Below are 16,481 nucleotides of genomic sequence, written 5' to 3'. Positions count from 1 at the left end.
TGTTTTTAAGATCTCTGCTTCTTTTCAATAAACACCAAAAGTAATTATTACATAAAATAAATATTTTTACAGAAACAGTTTTCATAAACTTGCATAATTTGGGTGATATGTGAATATTACACAAGTTTTATCCCAAAAATAATATAAATCCCATGATTACTAACGTTTGCTTTTCTATGCATCTATATTATCTCTATCTTATTTACATTTGCTTTTGTGGAGAATACATTTACTCAATTTACAAATTTTAGTCAAAATGGAGGGCTATCATTGAACTAATTCACATAGTTTTCAAACCATAAATCAAACATCATCAAATGTTTATAACTCAAAACTTAAAACCAACCACATAAAAGTAATCTGTATGATCATTAGAGCTCTAATTTAAGATACAAAGCTTTGAACATATCTTACACTGTTCTCCATTTGATCCTTTTCAGTAACTCCTAATAAGCAGCAAACCGATCGCAGTGACGACAAGTGTTGATGGCAAGCCAAAACGCAAATGGCCGAAGAATGAAAGATTATATCCAAAATATTTCGCTCGCCGAGCCTGCTCACAAACTATCAAGTTTGCTGCTGATCCGAGCAATGACAAGTTTCCTGCAACTGTGCTTACCCATGCCAGTAAAAGCCATGCTTTAGATTCTTCTGCCGGAGAAATAGCTGCGGCTGATGCTGCCACTCTAGCTCCAAGCAGCAAAACTGAGAAGATTTGAGACGAGATTTTAGAAAATTACGTTTTAGTTATCAATCTCCTTGTTCTTGGATGGTTAGAGATGCGTGCTACTATCAATCAGTTTAATAAGTATTTAAAAAAAAAAAATCTTAGTTCAAGCAAAGATCACAAACTATTACTGTTAGTGAGTACATTCGTTCATAAATGCAAATAAAACACATATTACCTGGACCCAAGTTAACCCAAGAGGTTAAGCTGGCATAGTCAATATGGGACTAACTAATTGTGCACAAATTTTAGAACAAAAGATGTAGATTGAATCATCCACTAGCTCCATAGACGTGAAAGCGTCAAGTAGAAGTATTATCATCAAAAACTAAGAATTTCTTGAGACTTGTATGCATTAGTTTTGTGGAACAAATCACATATATGCAACATAAATATTAAATTCAATTTCATGAGCATAATCAACTTTGTTTTTCAGTACAATTAAAAATATATTCAGTACTTAACAAAAAAGAAGAAAAAACTTAGTGTAGAACAATTTACCAGTTGGTACATTTGAGGCTATGTTTGAGAGAACAATGATCACAAGGGAAAGCAATGCCGTGCCCCCAACGCTATTGATCTGTGCATGTGGTTCCATAAAATCCCAGAGCGCGCTTGGTATGCCTGTTCTGTTGAAGCCATCAACAGTGATGAACATCCCACAGAAAAATATCAACAAGGAATACGAAACCTGTTTTCCAATGCAGTTTTCACTTGTAAGCAGATAATAGAAAATTAAAGATATCTACTTTTGCATATCAGGAATAACTTTCATGCTCAAATACATGCATAAATAACTCAAAGTTTTCATACTTCACATGCAACCAAAGAAGGATAAACTTCTGTGTCTTTGTACTATTACCTTCTCTAAGGAAGGGCCAGCATCCTTGAAATCGAGCACAATAAGAGCAAGAGCAGCAGTAACAGCAGTCCATGACATGTTCAAACCCATAAGAAGAGAAATAAGCATACCAAGAGTAACAAGATATACGGATGTTTTCCACAACAATATTTTCCATCTTTCAATCAATCCTTCTTTCCCGTCCTCAGATTGCAAAGAAGTTAATTCTCTCGAGCCATTTGTGTGGCTGCTAAAAGTCCTCATCAATCTTGTGGATGCTGGTTCATCCCTCCTTTGAGATGTCCCAGCACTCCCTGCAGCTTCCCTTGATGATGTACTGATCTTTGCTGAATCAACTGCATCATTTAGCACTGCCTGAATGTTGTTCTCATTGTCAAATGTCCTGTTCCTCAAAGATTCATTTTGTCCGGCGTCTCTGCCTGATTGAAAACTAGGCATGACTCCATCAAGTGCAGGTGTCCATTGCTGAGAGTTGGGGGAACCTACATGCGACATTGTCGCAGGCGAGAACCGATGAGAAATTACATCATCTTCGGCAACCACTTCTGATGCTGATGCCACCACTTCTACATCCTTTTGCACCGACAACAACTTCCAGAAGTAACATAATAGGATTATGCAATTGACAACTATTCCTGCGAGCATGGCAGGCAAAATACCGAACAAGAATTTTCCGAAACTGATTTTACTTTGAACCGCAATAACAAGGTTTTGTGGGTTACCAATTGGAGTAGCAGAAGACCCGATATTTGCGCTAGAAGCAAGAGCTAAGAGGAAAGGTTGAGGTGGCAGATTGTTTTGTCTAGCGATTTTTAAGATGAACTCGGTGAGGACAACACAACAAGTGTCATTGGTAAACAAAGCGCTAGAGACTGCAGAAACTATAACAATTCGGCAGAGCAAGTCCTTACCACCTTGGCTTTTCCAACATAAGAGTTTACCTAAATATTTGAACATATCAGCTCTTTCAAGGTAGATGCTAACCACCATGGTTCCAAAAAGGAGGCCAAGAATAGGGAGGTCGATTGCGGCATAAGCTTCGTCGGGTGAAATGACACGGAAGATGACCATGAGCATGGCACCCAGGAGAGAACCGGCAGTCCTTCCAATTGGAAGAAAGGGAACTGCAGGGAAGACAGCTAATACCCAGAAAATCCCAAAAGCAATAGAGCCTAGGACTACTTTCACAATTGGTGGCAATGCCATTGTTCTTACTTAGGGATTACCTAGTTAATTCAATAACAATCCTAATCGGCACAAACAATGAAAACATCAACACATTGAAGGGGAAAAAAAAGAAGAACAAGATCTTAAGAAAACAAATGTAACAAGATGAGCTACTGAAAAGGATCTGAAGGACATTAAAATTGGTACTCAACTAAGGAAAGGTTGTGAAAGTCCACCCAAAAATTTTCAGCCTCAATTCAAAAATCCTCTTAGTATCAAAGGACAGTTTCTGAAACAAAGTTCAGCAATAGTTCCCTCCAATTTTGTCTTTCCTGCAAGAAGAAGACCCAGAGTTCCTTAAAACAATCAAACATATAAATAAACTGCAGCAATTGTCTCAACTTCTGAAATTAAACACTTAAACTATCTTTCTAAGGACAAAAAGAACCACCCTGGTTGCCCAGAATGTGAATTGTACCATTGTTTCTCAATCAAACGGTTCTAAAGGCTCTCCAAATTAGGCGATGAAACTAAAAACAGGATTTATAACTTGGTATTTAAGAATGATATTGGTTTTCTAAAAATTAATCAAACATATATAAATAAACAATACCATTGGTCTCAAATTCTGAACCAAGCAATCCTGGCCATTACTCAAAATGTGAAATTTATCATTGTTTTCCCAACCAGTAAAACAAATATAAGGTCTCTTTTTAGCAATAATTCTGCTTTTTTAAAAAACTATCAAACATATAAAGAACAGTACCAAAAGGTCTCAAATTCTGAAAGTCAACACTTGAACGCTTTTCAAATGAAGAAACAAACAACCCTCATCACTCAGTATGCAAAACTTAGCATTGTATCTATTCAAATCTGAGAGCTCTCTAAATGAAGCAATGAAAACAAAAACCCAAGATCAAAACTCTGATATTTAGCAATAACATTGGCCATCTCAAAAAGCAATTAACACATATAAAGAAACATTATCAATGGTCTTCAAATTCTGAACTGCAACATTAAAAAATTTCTTCAAAAGAAGAAACCAGCAATCCCCATTTAGCAAAATTTAGCATTTCTCACCAACCAAACAAAACAACGAAACAAGCTCCATTTAGCACTAATATTCAATAAAAAGAGATGCCAAATACCTTCAAATATAGAAAATTACAACATCCAAACATCGTACACAAAGGACACCAACCAAAACACGAAACACAGCACAAAAAGCACAAAAAGAGACATCAAAACATGAAATTTAGCACTGCATGGAAAGAAAGAGGACAAAGATGAGGCAATGAAACTATACCAAAGTCCCCAAAATCCAAAATTCAGCACAGGCTCAGACTTGGGGAAGGCGCTTTGGATCGGATTGGAGACAAGAAAGGAACAGTGTGAGTATTGCATTTCTGACTGTAAACAAAGAAAGTCCAAATCTTTATCAGTTTCTATCTATTTAGTTATTATATAAAACCAAAGAAGCAAGAGAAACCAAGACTTCGCCATCTCTTCTTCAGTTGAGGTTGTCAAGCTTTGAGTATCTGCTCACTCGCGGTGAGCTTTGAGTATCTGCTCTAATTTTTAATGTTCTCTCTTGTTTTATGCAGCATGCAACTGTTTTTTATTGATGAATAAAGTTATGATTTACTAATTTTTTCTTTTTTTAGAAAAAAAAAACTAATCATTGGATTAATGTGTGGTTTTGGTTCATCACCTAAAAAGATTTTTTTAAAAAAAAAAATGATAGTCAAGAATATGTCTTAATATGTCTTAATTGAAATAAAAAAAAATTATGGTATAATAAATTCAAATGATTCACCGCATCAATAGCGGAGCGGTAAAATATTTGACTACTTGAGACTTTCATTTTTGATGCACTAAAATATTTAACTCCCTGGGACCTTTATTACTTGAGGGCATTTTGGTCTAAAAAACATTTAAAACCTTGCTCTCCCCAATTTGGAGGGTTAGAAATGAGGGTAAATGGAGGTTTCTCAACCCTCCATTTAACCCTCTCATACCCTACCCTCCATATAATCCTGGATCTAAACAAGGTTTGGTAGATAACCTTACTTTACAAAACCTCCAGAAACCTTCTCCCAAGCAAGCCCTTACTTTCAATTTATTAAAGTATTTGATTTACTGAATCATTCACTCTCTCTCAATGTATGATTGAGATACTAATATTAAAAAAATATACAAGTGGTTTATCTATATTACAAAAATTAATAATAAATAAATTAAAATGAATCGTCAGTTAAATCCAGTTTTATTATAAGTTGTCGACTTCATTTATTTTTTATTATATAAACTATCAAACCTGCTTAGGGATAAAACACAATATGTTTCTTTATATCATTATTCTACCCGAGTGAGACTTTCTAGTGAAATTTTTTTTTATTGGTAATTAACATTGTCTATTTCTAAATTCAGGATAAAATCCATGAAATGTAATTTTTTTTGTATCAACTATTGATGCGCTTATGTTTAGTTAGTTTGATTATTAAATTTATGTTTGATTCTTTTATTCAATGATTTTTAAAAAAAAAATCCAGTTATTGGTCTGGTCATGTTTCACATAAACAGAACCACCAAATTAACTAATACTATGAGAATGGAAAAAAATAAAAATGTTTATGTTAATTGCTTGTCAAACTAAAAATATTGCACTTATCATATTTTTTATTTATATTTTTTATATTTGTATTTTTTTTATGGTTAGTGGTTCTTATTGAGGCCACCAAGAGTGGGTTTTTTTAAAAAAATATTATTTTAAAAAATTATTAAAATGAGAAATTTAGTTGTTATTTACATTTGAGCGATGCTATCTTTAGCCGAATAGGTTTCCCGAATGACGTGGATGTCCAACTTGTCATTTACATCCTCATCCACATCATTATTTTTTTTTATATAAACTTCAAATTTGAACTTTAAAAATTATTAAATACTTAAAATTAAGAAAAAAATTATAAAACTATATCTAAAATTATAAACTCAAATACTACAAAATATATAAACTAAAAATCTAAAATTTTAAACCCTAAATAATAAATACTAAACCCTAAACCCTAAATCCTAAGCCCTAAAACCTAAACCCTAAATCCTATGCCCTAAACCCTAAACAAGAAATCACAAACCCCAGCAAGGGGTTTGTGATTTCTAGTTTATGGTTTAAAGAGTGGTTTTCGGTTTATCATTTACATGTTTATCTTTTAGTTTAAATTTAGGATTTAGATAATAAAGAGATAAAATTAAATAGAAATAATGAGCGTGGATGCTGACATGGATACCAACTTAACATCGACGTCATTCGGGAAACTTATTCGGGAAATCTATTCGGTAAAATATCATTACTCTTTACATTTACTTTTATAAAGGATAACAAATGTAATTTTTTCATCATCTGAAAAAAAAATATATAAATGCTTTATTGTTTTTTTGGTGCAACAAAAAAAAATTAAACTTTTTAACTTTTTATTTTTTGCTTAAATTTTATAACCACAGGTTTTTTTTTTTTATACTAAATATATTTATTTTTTATATGAGATATTTACATTTTTAGTCCTCACAAATTTTTCCAATTCAAACTTTTTTCTTTATCACCACTTATTATACCTCCAACGGTTAACTCCTAAAAATTTTTAATGGAAACTAATTATAATGGTTAAATTTATAATGGATAAAAAAATTACGATGTCAAATCTACAATTATCAGAAAGTACGTTAATGAAATCTGCAATTGTCAAATATTATGAAAGTCAAATCGAACTGACTAAAATTTTGATGATCAAACCCGCAACCATCGAAAAAATTGAGGGTCAAATTTGCGATTGTAAAAATCACTAGCGGTCAAATATGCAACTTTCGGTGATTATGACAGTCAAATATGCAAGTATCAAATTTATGAAGATCAAACCTGCAATCGTCAGAACTTTAACAATCAAAACCTGCAACCATCAGATATTGTGACAGTCAAATTTGCAATGGTAAAACATCATGAGAGTCAAATACTGAATGATAGTAATTATGACAATCAAATATGCAATTATCAAAATTATGGCGGTCAAACCTATAATAGTCATAAATTATGATGATCAAATCTACAAAGGTAAAAAATCACAACTGTCTAATATGCAACTGTCAGTTATTATGATAATCAAATCTATAATTGTCAGATTTGTGATGGTCAAATCTACAACTGTCAGGAATTATGAAAGTCAAATCTGGAAAAAAAATCACAACCGTCAAATAAAAAATTATCAGTAATTATAACAGTCAAATCTACAATTGACAAAATTATGCCCGTCAAACCTATAACCATTTGAAACTATGATGGTCAAAAGTTTAATAAACCAAAAATGATAAGGGTCAAAATTGATTTTCCATTAATGCCTTATACTCTCTAAACATGTCAAAAGCTCCTAACTTGTTGTTCATTAAGTACACATAACTGTATCTATAATGATTATCGGTCAAAGTTATGAAATAGTGTAAACCTCCGCGAGCCATCTTGTTGATCGGTCCACAAACATCAATGTGCACTAAATCCAAAACTTGAGCAGCCCTCTCAAGATGTCTAATGAAAGGGGACTCAGTCATTTTGCCAAAGAGATAAGACTCACATGTATGATAGGGATCTAATCCCAATGAACCTATGAGGTCATCTTTCTCTAACTCGTGAATCCTTTGTTTTTCAGCATGATCTAGTCTTAAATGGCATACAAGTTTTTGATTTATCTCATGCGTACCATGTCTTTTAGTTATAGCATTAACAATACATTCTAGACATTCAGATCACATAATCCATGTAGCAAAGAGACATTGCCGATTAATTTATATCCAGAATAAATATAACAACTAGTTTCACCAAATTTAAAAGCGTATTTCTTTCTGACTTAAATCGATAAAGAAATAATGTTCTTTGACCTATTTGGTGATACTAAATAATCCTTTGAAATGAAAAATATGTCCTGAATGTAAGTGAATAGAAGTAGATCCTATGTGGGTTGGCATACACAATTTCCAGTTCCCATGTTGATCATCACCTCTCGTTCACCCAACTTTATTCTTCTTTCTAGATTCCGAAACATAAGCACTAGCTCAAGAATAAAAATCCAAGCAAAAGTACAAAATACATATATTGAACAATTAGTTTCAAAACAAATCGTTCTCACACCTATAAGGTTGTTGCTCTTAGCTATGGGCATTCCAACTTCCACCCGACTAGCATCGCCACAAAAGTGAAAAACACTCTATCACTTGCTTGGGAGCTCTCACCCATACAGAACCATGGGAGCCTTGCCTTTCTTCTTACTCACTCCTACCATAGCCTTGAGTGGAGATGTGGTAAGAATATTATCCTTAAGAATGTGCTCAATTAGCTCTCATTAAGGACTACCCTCAAATTCTGAACTAATCTACAAAAATTAGGCCCAATAAGGACATTATCTCAAGCAAATATTAAATGGGCTATTTGTCACGTCGAGAAATAAATATACGAAAATAAAAAATCATATTATTAGTTCATTTATATTATACCCTAGTTATATTAAGGTCTTTAAATAAAACTTAGCTCACACTACATTTTTCCAAAATCTACACTCCCATTGTAGAATCGAAAATCCTCATTGGTAGGATTTCATAGTGAGTGATTGTGTTCTTTATTAAATCCAGTGGAGCTCAACCAATATAAAATAATCACTCCACTAGAGTCAACAAAATGGCTTCTCATGCCAACCTATTCCATAGGTACTCCAATTAATCTTGGGTCATAGTTCACCAAGCCTCAACCCATACAATTTAATCAGTATGTGAACTATCTAAGTCAACTCCACCAACCGTCAACCTAACAATTGAATCCCACCCCTACAACGCGATATAGTATAATTGGGAGGAATTTCTTTCAAATAATCGAAAGCGATCAATGCACTAAAAGTTCTTAAAGTTATAAGCGAACCTCCTCGTACAAGGACTTTTTGTGTCGCTTTGATTATACTTTTTCTAAAATTTACAAAATAATATATCCTAGATACAATTGATTTTTTGTAAAATTAAAGAAAAATTATATTGGACAATATAACCCTAAAATGCATAAGCATAAAATAAAAATGTTACTCTAAGATTCATGACCCTATGCTATCCATCTATTCAACACATTATATAAAAATAAAACAATCATAAATTACATGGTGGGATCCAATTTTTATTAAAATAATAAAAATAATAAAAATAATAAATAATAATAATAATAAATAATTAAAATATATATATATACATGTGTGGCCGCCCGCGCACTGCGCAGTACTCGGGCCACGCAGCACTGCGCAGCATTGTGTTCAATTTATTTATATATTATTTTTTATATATATAAATTTTAAATAAATCAATTGTGCATACTGCTTGCCCATGCAACACTGTAGAGTACGACGATGAAATTTTTATGGGTGGGAGCCGAGTATGGCGGCAAGCAACTCAGAACCTAGGGACGTGCACGTGTAGGAAGCAAAGCTCAATGCTGACCCATATGCCCTCATTTTGAGTAGGCTATGAGGTTCGATCCCGGATCCTCCACGAAATGAACACCTTACGCAAGAGACCCGATGGCAATTGACCCAAAGACCGTTGGCAAACCAAGTAAATTTATATAAAAGTTTTAAATAAATCAATGGATCCTAATTAATAAAATAAGAAAAAAATTATCCATAAAAATCTAATTTTATCATGTATATTTTGATTTTACATAATTATCAAATTATAACCACCAATATTTAACCCTACTGTTCATTAAATAAATTAGCCTGACTCTAGATGTTATAAACCTGCCTTGCCAAATTTGTCCATCGGATTGCCGTAGACCGGAATTTAAAAATAGTCTCCTCTTTTTCTTCTCAAGTAGCAACTAGAGTTATATTGACAAGTTTATCTCTACACTCAAAGCAAGACTAATTTTTAATTCTTTTAAGCGTGACTACCTAGATTCGTTTCAATTGATAATGAGAAAATACTAAAGGACATGGGTAACACCTAGTCAGCCGCGTGGCCCAACATCGTAACCCAATTGAACATGAATCAGTAGATGATTACGAACCTTTCTGATTATGATTACCATATATGTATACGTCCTTTATTCTTGTATCTCAACCGAGTGAGAGTCATGGTAATTGTGAAGCTCACTAAACTTGATCATATACAAATAATCATAGTAGAGTAAGATTACCAAATTACCCTTTGTGTTCCACATGATTAGTTTTACTACATGGCCAAGGTCTTATAATCTCACATGCTTATAATCACATAGGATACTAACTCATTTACTTCCAAGAGGATGAGTTTCTTCTTGGTGATCACTCACAACTACTACTTTCGTCACTGATATAGCCGCACTCGAGATCAAGCCCTCCAAAAGGTAAAACTGAGTCTAATGACTCGTAAACGTAGATCAAACGTCATAGCACATTGTGACTATCATATCTCAGGTTTAAAGTCCACTCATATGATCATGAACCAACAATCCCAATCATTGACTATCAAAGAGTAAAAATCCGTGTGATTGGATTGTTGTGAGTTATCGTTCAAATACACCCAAGTGATGTGCTTCATCGTGAGAGGATTTTAAAAATGAAAAGAAACTAATGTAATAAACATCACTTGTAATACAACTAATGAGAGCTTGTCATTTGTAATTTCATTAATTAATGAATGATTGTTTTATTTTATTTGAAAAGATGTCTAATTAATGAAATAGTGTATCATTAGTAGAGTGGTGTGTCTATTTAATGAAGTGGTGTCTCACTAATGAAATAATGTCTCTTTTATTAAAAGTGGTATAATGAAGTGATGTGTCTTTTTAAATGACACTCATTAATGAAGTGGTGCGTCTCTACTAAAACACCACTTCATTCCTATAAAAATAATATCCTATCATCATTCAACTCAATTGAATAAAAACAAAACTCTTCATGAGTTCATTTGCTTTGTTCTTTGAGTGCACAAAAGATAGAAGCAAACTTTCACTTTGTAAAAGCCATTATTGTCTTTGCTTGAGTTTGGAAGTGCAAACCATACTCAAGGGTCTTCATTGTATCCTAATAAAAATTCACTATTCAATCCATTTTGCATCCAAGGTTTCAAATTAAGTGGAGGCGAATTAAACCTAAAGAAAAATGTTTCTCACGCCTTGAAGACTTGTGCACTATTTTCTTTCTAATCTCTTCCTCTCTATTCCTCAAAGAACCATCCCATCAACACTTCACATGATATATTCCCCGTTATCTCATAGTATTCAACTAGCACTCTTTATTAGAGTATATGTCATACAAATCCTTACGAATATTTTACGGCTTATTAAAGTTTCTCGGATTTGCGAACTATTTAAGTGTATAAATACTAAACCCTTATAGTGTTCTCTTTATCCCATAAAGTGTTGAAGGTTTAACTTAATACACATGGGTTATTATGTTCAAAACTAATTAAAAATGTCATCACAAGATTTATATAAACATCACAATAAATGTCTATCAATAATGATAATAATTTATAATACAAATAAAATACCCTAATACAAGTATCTTTGTTAGTATTCAAGGGCATAATCCTAACAGTTACTACGTCTATCAACACCCACTTGAATATATGTCCACCTAACAAGAAGAATGAATTAGCATACAATTTAGGCATTTGGCTGAAAAATGAATATTCACTAAAAATTATTCTTACCTACGGGCTAGAGGAAATAATACGTTAGATTGAGTTCTTACAGATGTGTTACAAATTCTATTCCATGCCCACGACTGAAGTAGTATCATTAATCCACTAATATTCTTCATATCATTATTGCATGCACAACATAATAGACCGATATAGGTTTACTACTATGCATATTAATTAATCACCAACTATATCTTCCGGTTTTAGTGAAGTCCCACAAAAATAGTAACCACTTCAAATGAACTCTATTTTATGACATATCTGGCATTAGAACACAGCCAATGAGCCTTCATATGTAAGCACGAGCACACCACTCAATTTGTTGGTGGCTTGCATTATATAACACACCAAATGTTTCTTGGAGCCAAATAAGGGGTTATTATTTGGCCTTTCATTCTCGAGGAGTGCGGGACAACATTGAGCAACTCCACACAGAGATCAATTCTTAAATCAAATGGTTGTGATAACTTACCGTTCTTAATGGGTAAGCCCAATAACAATGTCACATCCTCGAGTGTAGATCGTATGTTCACTATAGTTAAATGAAATGTATGAGTTTTTTTACTACCATCTCTCTACTAATACACTAATAATTAAGACTGGATCAATCCAAAAATGAGGAATTTGGGTTGTATGCCAGAACCCATCTTCTCTTAAAATGCCCATGATTTAAGTAGATGGCTTTAGAAATAAAAATGTCTTGCATCTTAGAACTCAAATCAGTCGTAAACTATATAAATTAATTAATTTAAAAATAAATGATGAAAATAAAAAATAAAATATGATTACATGAAATAATTAGCAATGAACATTAAGAAAGAGCATCTGCCAAAAAAATTTGATCTGCCAAAAAATTTGGTGGCAACGAATTGAACATCGAATTTAGTATGTTTAGACGTTTAAAAATAAAATAAAAAGGCATGATTTTCATGAAGAAGATATAAGGTATGAAACTAGGGCATTCTATCAAAAATATTCTTGGCATTCCATTAAAAAACTTTGTGGCATTACATCATTCTATCATACACTTTCTTTTAAGCCATTCTATCAACTACTAGCCATCTCATCAAACACTTTGTTGCCATTTTATCAAAACACTTTCTCTTAGCCATTCTATCAAACACTTTGTTGCCATTTTACAAATTACTTTCTCTTTCAAATATTTCTATCATAATCTACTTTGTAATGATACATCATAATATAACAACCATTAATTTTATAAATGGTCGAAACTAATAAAATAACATCTTTTAGAAACAAACAATCATAGCAATATCATCTCATCAATCTAACAATGATAATATAAATACATATAATATAAATTTATCTAAAATAATTACATAAAATATTTACCTAAAAGCAAAATGCCTCCTTGGATAAAATTAAAGAGATGTGCTCGAGTTTGATTTCATAATAATACCGATACGTCATAATAAAAATAGGAAAAAGTAAAGAAAGAGAGAAAGAAGATGACAATGTGATAAAAGTAAGTGGATGAGTCATGATATCTAAATAGAGAGTCGTGAGAAAAATTTGAATATTTAGTAAGACCAAAATGTAAATGTTTTATATGAAAAATTAAAAAAAAAAAGTGGAAATTGCCAAAAACACCCTCTAAATTTGCAATATGTACAAATTGTCCCTCTAAATTTGATTATCCATAAAAAACCCCTCCTTTTGAATGCAATGAATTTAAAACCCCTCAAGCATTTAATGGAATTAGTTTTGAATTTTTGACGAAATTATCCCTGTGATAGGAAGTTGTGGCAAGTGAGACATGGTTTCACCATAATGCCCTTTCTTCGCAAAAATTTTTCTCTTCAAGAGGAAGCGCTTTGTTTTTCTCGTTAATCCCTGAGAACACCATTATCGACACCTTGGTTTTTCTTTTCTCTTCATCTCTTCACTTTTTCCTTTTCAAAAAGTTGTCGTTGCTCTGGACATCTTCTATAGGATCGACCATGGTGCATCGAAGGAAAAGTCCGACTCACATTCTGAGATTTCATTAGTTTGCGCCTCAAGGTATTGGCGAGTTGCGACGTCGATCGAAGATGTTGTGATTGTTTACCTTTGTTTTAAATATTCCGTGGGTTTCTTTTTCGTTTTGATTTGTAAAGTATTCTTTAGTAAGATCTCACGATCGTGTCACATTCGTAGAGTAGTGAAGTGAAATTTTTAAATGGTTAGCGCTACAAAAACATCTGTCTCGACGATACACGACAAAACTTCAAATGATCTAACGAGAAAGTGGACCTACTAAACCTTCGCGTGGCCTCGAGGGTGAACGGATACGTCGTAGAATCCGAGATATCTACTAAAATCATTTTCGCTTTAAACGAGCCGGATAAATTTAAACAGAGACATAACATTTTTGAATAGAAACTGATAAATTTAAACGAAAACATTGCTTTAAAACACCGATAATTTTAAAAAGAAAAACATGGGACGTACGATAAGGATAGCTGAGAAAAACATAAGCATTTAAGCGAATTTGGGATAATTAATCAATAATTAACTTGTACAACTATGTTTCTATTTAAATATCATCATTTCATTTAAATTTTGTGTTTATTTACTGGAAACGATTTTTCATAAATAACGACGCAAAACGTATGCAAATAATATGACGACGAGTTTGTAGCAAACGTGATAGTAACGAATATAAGTTGTCCTCTATACTTAGGCAGACAATTTCTTTTGCAGAGATCTACTATTATGTCCGCACTCGTGGTGAGTGGTGAGTTTCAATAGTTAGCGCCTACAAAACGCTGTCGGGCAATGCGAATGATAAAACTTTAAATCGATCTAACAGTCAGCAAGGCCTCACTAAACCTTCGTGGCCTCGGAGTGGAGATCAGTACGCCTCGTAGAATCCGAATATCTACTAAAATCATTTACACTTTAAACACGTAGATAAAATTTAAACATGGACATAACATTTTAAACAAACTCGATAAATTTAAATGGAAACATTTCTGTTTAAACAAAAAACACATATAATTTTAAAAAGAAAACATGGACATGATAAGGATAGTCGAGAAAAAACATAAGTTTTTAGCTTTGTAATTTGGGATAATTAATCAATAATTAACTTGCAGATCTATGCTTTATATTTAAATATCATCGTTTCATTTAAATTTGTGTTTATTTATCGAAAACGATTTTCTTAAATAACGAGCAAAATGTACTGATAATATGCTGACGATTTGTGGCAAACGTGATGAATCGATATAAGTTGTCTCTCACGCTCTTAGTTGGCGACAATTTCTTTTACAAGATCTACTATTACGTCCTGCACTCGTGGTAGTGAAGTGAGTTTTTTAAATAGTTAACGCCTGCAAAAGCGTTGTCCGACATGCAATAATAAAAACTTTATATTGATCTAACGAGTGAAAGGAAGGCCTACTAAACCTTCATGTGGCCTTGATGTGGAAACTGATGCGCTCGTAGAATCCGAATATCTACTAAAATCATTTCTGCTTAAGAAACCTCGATAAATTTCAAAGCAGAGACATAACATTTTAAACGAAACTCGATAAATTTAGCGGAAACATTTTCGCTTTAAACAAAAAACTCAGAGTATAATTTTAAAGGAAAAACATGGACGATGATAAGGATAGGCGAGACATAAGTTTTTAAGCGGAATTTGGGATAATGTAATCAATAATTAACTTGTACTAACTATGTTTCTATTTAAATATCATCGTTTTCATTTAAATTTGCGTTTATTTATGGAAACGATTTTTCATAAATAACGCAATAAAATGTACAATAACATGCGCATAGTTTATGGCTAAGACGTATGTAACGAATATAAGTTGTCCTCCCATGCTTAGTTGAGCGATAATTTCATGCAAGATCTACTTATTATGTCCGCGACTCGTGTGAGTGAAGTGAGTTTTTAAATGGTTAGCGCCTACAAAAAGTTATCCGACATGCAATGATATAACTTTTATATTGATCTACGAGTAAGGGAATGCCTACTAAACTCCAGGTGGCCTTGAGGTGGAACGGATACGCTCGTAGAATCCAGAATATCTACTAAAATCATTTCGCTTTAACAGAAACTGGATAAATTAGCAGGAGCACATAACATTTTAAGCAGAAACTTGATAAATTTAAACGGAAACATTTCTGCTTTAAACACTGTATAATTTTAAAAGAAAACATGGACATGATAAGGATATTTGAGAAAAGAAAACATAAGTTTTAAGCGGAATTTGGGATAATTAATCGACAATTAACGTGTAGCCATGTTTATATTTAAATATCATCGTTTCATTTAAATTTGTGTTTATTTATGGAAACGATTTTCTTAAATAACGAGAAAACGATAATAATACGCATAGTTTAGTGGGCAGACGATGTAATCTGAATATAATTTGTCCACTTACGCTAGTTGAGACAATTTCTTTGAAAGATCTACTATTATGTCCGCGACTCGTGGTAGTGAGTGAGTTTTTAAATAGTTGAAGCCTAGCAAACGCTGGGTTCATAAATGCGTAATAATAAAACTTTAAATTGATCTAACGGTAGAGGAATGCCTACTAAACCTTCAGGGTGGCCTTGATGTGGACACGGATATGCTCGTAGAATCCGAATATCTCACTAAAATCATTTCGTCTTAAACGTAAACTGAATAAATCTAAGCAGGACATAACATTTTAAAGCAGAAACTTGATAAATTTAAAGCGGAAAGCATTTCGTTTTAAACAAAAAGCTGTATAATTTTTAAAAGAAAATACATGGACATGACATGGTGAAAAAGTCTTCCAAAATTTGTTTTAGATGTATAAAACGTTAGACTGATCGTGATGCTAGTGGTCCCACTATTTTTGAAAAAGTAATGATGAGAATTTTCACGACACGGACTCAAAATTCAAAATGACTACTAAGGGGTAAAAAGGAAGTGAAATGATAGAGCGAAGGGGCTCTACAGGGTATTCAAAACTTACAATGGTTATTTGGGAAGTTTTAAACAGTGTAGGGGGTAAATAGTAATTTTTCGGTGATTATAAAATT

General features: G+C 32.7%; 1 protein-coding gene across 2 annotated transcripts; it reads right to left on the bottom strand.

Annotated features, from left to right (window-relative positions):
- Positions 1 to 352: 352 nt before the first annotated feature.
- On the bottom strand, positions 353 to 4,228 carry LOC120254029 (silicon efflux transporter LSI2-like). Of its 2 annotated transcripts, XM_039262176.1 has the most exons (4): positions 4,063 to 4,228; positions 1,590 to 3,088; positions 1,229 to 1,418; positions 437 to 705 (listed from the first exon to the last, which is right to left on the bottom strand). In XM_039262176.1, the coding sequence occupies exons 2-4, from the start codon at positions 2,793 to 2,795 to the stop codon at positions 437 to 439; spliced, it is 1,665 nt and encodes a 554-aa protein (XP_039118110.1). In that variant the 5' UTR covers positions 2,796 to 3,088; positions 4,063 to 4,228. The 2 variants fall into 2 exon arrangements, with proteins under 2 accessions (XP_039118111.1, XP_039118110.1); XM_039262177.1 differs by lacking the exon at positions 4,063 to 4,228 and having other exon boundaries at positions 353 to 705; positions 1,590 to 2,795.
- Between the last annotated feature and the right edge of the window lie 12,253 nt (positions 4,229 to 16,481).

This window comes from Dioscorea cayenensis, unplaced genomic scaffold, assembly GCF_009730915.1.
Source record: "Dioscorea cayenensis subsp. rotundata cultivar TDr96_F1 unplaced genomic scaffold, TDr96_F1_v2_PseudoChromosome.rev07_lg8_w22 25.fasta BLBR01000308.1, whole genome shotgun sequence".
NCBI lineage: Eukaryota > Viridiplantae > Streptophyta > Magnoliopsida > Dioscoreales > Dioscoreaceae > Dioscorea > Dioscorea cayenensis.
This window is presented reverse-complemented; position numbering and strand designations above follow the sequence as displayed.

Coding starts and splice junctions, on each gene's coding strand:
- LOC120254029 (XM_039262176.1), bottom strand. CDS start 2,795: ATGGCATTGCCACCAATTGTGAAAGTAGTCCTAGGCTCTATTGCTTTT. Junction 1,419..1,589: donor CTGGCCCTTCCTTAGAGAAG/GTAATAGTACAA, acceptor ATTGGAAAACAG/GTTTCGTATTCCTTGTTGAT. Junction 706..1,228: donor AGCCTCAAATGTACCAACTG/GTAAATTGTTCT, acceptor AAATCTTCTCAG/TTTTGCTGCTTGGAGCTAGA.